Genomic DNA, 1,775 nt, shown 5'->3' with positions numbered 1-1,775 from the left:
GGAGAAATTATTATTGGGTGAAATTGGGATTTTTAAGAAGTGGAAGCCATCTCACCCATAATCCCAGCACTTTGGGAGGCCAAAGTGGGCAGATCACAAGGTCAGCAGATCAAGACCATCCTGGCCAACATGGTGAAACCCATCTCTATTAAAAATACAGGTCGGGCATGGTGGCGCACACCTGTAATCCCAGCATTTTGGGAGACTGAGGCAGGTGGATCACAAGATCAGGAGTTCGAGACCGGCCTGGCCAATATGGTGAAACCCCGCCTCTACTAAAAATACAAAAATTATCTGGGGGTGCTGGTGGGCGCCTGTAGTCCCAGCTACTTGGAAAGCTGGGGCAGAAGAATCGCTTGAACCTGGGAGGCAGAGGTTGCAGTGAGCCGAGATCATGCCACTCCACTCCAGCCCAGGTGGCAGAGCAAGATTCTATGTCAAACAATAAATACATACATACATACATACATACATACATAAAAATGGAAGCCATATGGGTTACTCTTGGTTGCTGGTAATATAGTTTAAATTTGACATCTGGAATAAAACAAGTCATCAAAATAGGAGAAGAATCTCTTATTAAAAGCACATTATTTCATTACATTCAACATTCCTGAGAAGCAACAATGTTGTATTGGATGTATTGGTTACAAGGAATATTTTAGATGGCTTCAATGCTAATTAGTGTGGAATGTGAATCCACCAGTGACTGTGGTTTGCCCCATATACCACTCATGAGGTATTTAAGTCCCTTATTATAAACTTAAAACTTTAAACTTAAAACTTCAGAATCTGACTGTGCTATACAACTGAGCCTACCTTTCTTGAAACCATGAGCTTTTATAACAACTCCCATGGTGGCCAGGGCTATGCCAAAGGAGGCCTGGGCTGCAGCTATGGCTGTGGTCATAGTGGCTGTGGCTATGCCTGCTACTGCCCATGGTGCTATGAAAGATCTTGGTTTTCTGGCTGTTTCTGAGAAATTCAACGGTGCGGATCTGTTTAGGCCATTGTTTTATAAGCTATGTTTTCTTCCCATGTTATTATAATAACGATATTTTTTCTGTTCAAAGAGTGACAACTAAAATTTAGCTCACATTGCCATATCAGAATGTATTTGATCAATTAGCTGGAAGTTCCAACAATTTAATCAAACAAAAACAGAACCTTTGATGTATTACTAGTATATGATTAATACAAAAAATCTTAAGTATTTTCATTTGGGAAAATGTCTAAATTTATTTTTTATCAAAAGTCATCTACAGCATTTTCCTACCTATATTTATTTATCTAGACTACCTATATTATTTGTGATTGTATGTGTGTGTTCATGAGCACATGTGAGGTTGCTGACCCACTGGAAACTTATAGTTGATGATGTGGATGTGTTACGTCTGGCCAATAGCTATATTCAACCAGGACTTTAATAAAATGTGTTTTCATGGGCAGAGTCAAGTGATACTAAAATTTACCTTGATCTATCAAAGCTTCATCTTCAATATATCCAATGTTTGACTAAAATCATTGGCAAAAATAGCACCCCCTTTCTCATCACTTTATTCTATTTCACATACATTATATTTCTTGATACTTAGTTGCATTTTTAGCTCTAGATAGCTGTAGCTTTTTCTCTAAATCCTATATTATGACTATTTCTTTTAACTCTGTCAAAATATACTCTTGAACTCATCCTATGCCTGGTGGCTGCACAGACAGCTCTTCCAAGTGTCATTCCCATGTGGCCAGACAGAGTCCATCAAATTTAAGTATGTTTC

At 38.6% G+C, this 1,775-nt stretch overlaps 1 protein-coding gene across 1 annotated transcript; it reads left to right on the top strand.

Annotated features, from left to right (window-relative positions):
* The first annotated feature begins 805 nt into the window (after window positions 1-805).
* LOC115892656 (keratin-associated protein 22-1) lies at window positions 806-1,104 on the top strand. Its single transcript, XM_030914008.1, has one exon. It carries the CDS (start codon window positions 833-835, stop codon window positions 977-979), a length of 147 nt encoding a protein of 48 aa, XP_030769868.1. The 5' UTR covers window positions 806-832; the 3' UTR covers window positions 980-1,104.
* Window positions 1,105-1,775: the final 671 nt, after the last annotated feature.

This window comes from Rhinopithecus roxellana, chromosome 13, assembly GCF_007565055.1.
Source record: "Rhinopithecus roxellana isolate Shanxi Qingling chromosome 13, ASM756505v1, whole genome shotgun sequence".
Taxonomy (NCBI): Eukaryota; Metazoa; Chordata; class Mammalia; order Primates; family Cercopithecidae; genus Rhinopithecus; species Rhinopithecus roxellana.
Note: the sequence above shows the minus strand (reverse complement) of the source record. Positions and strands in the feature narration are given on the sequence as shown.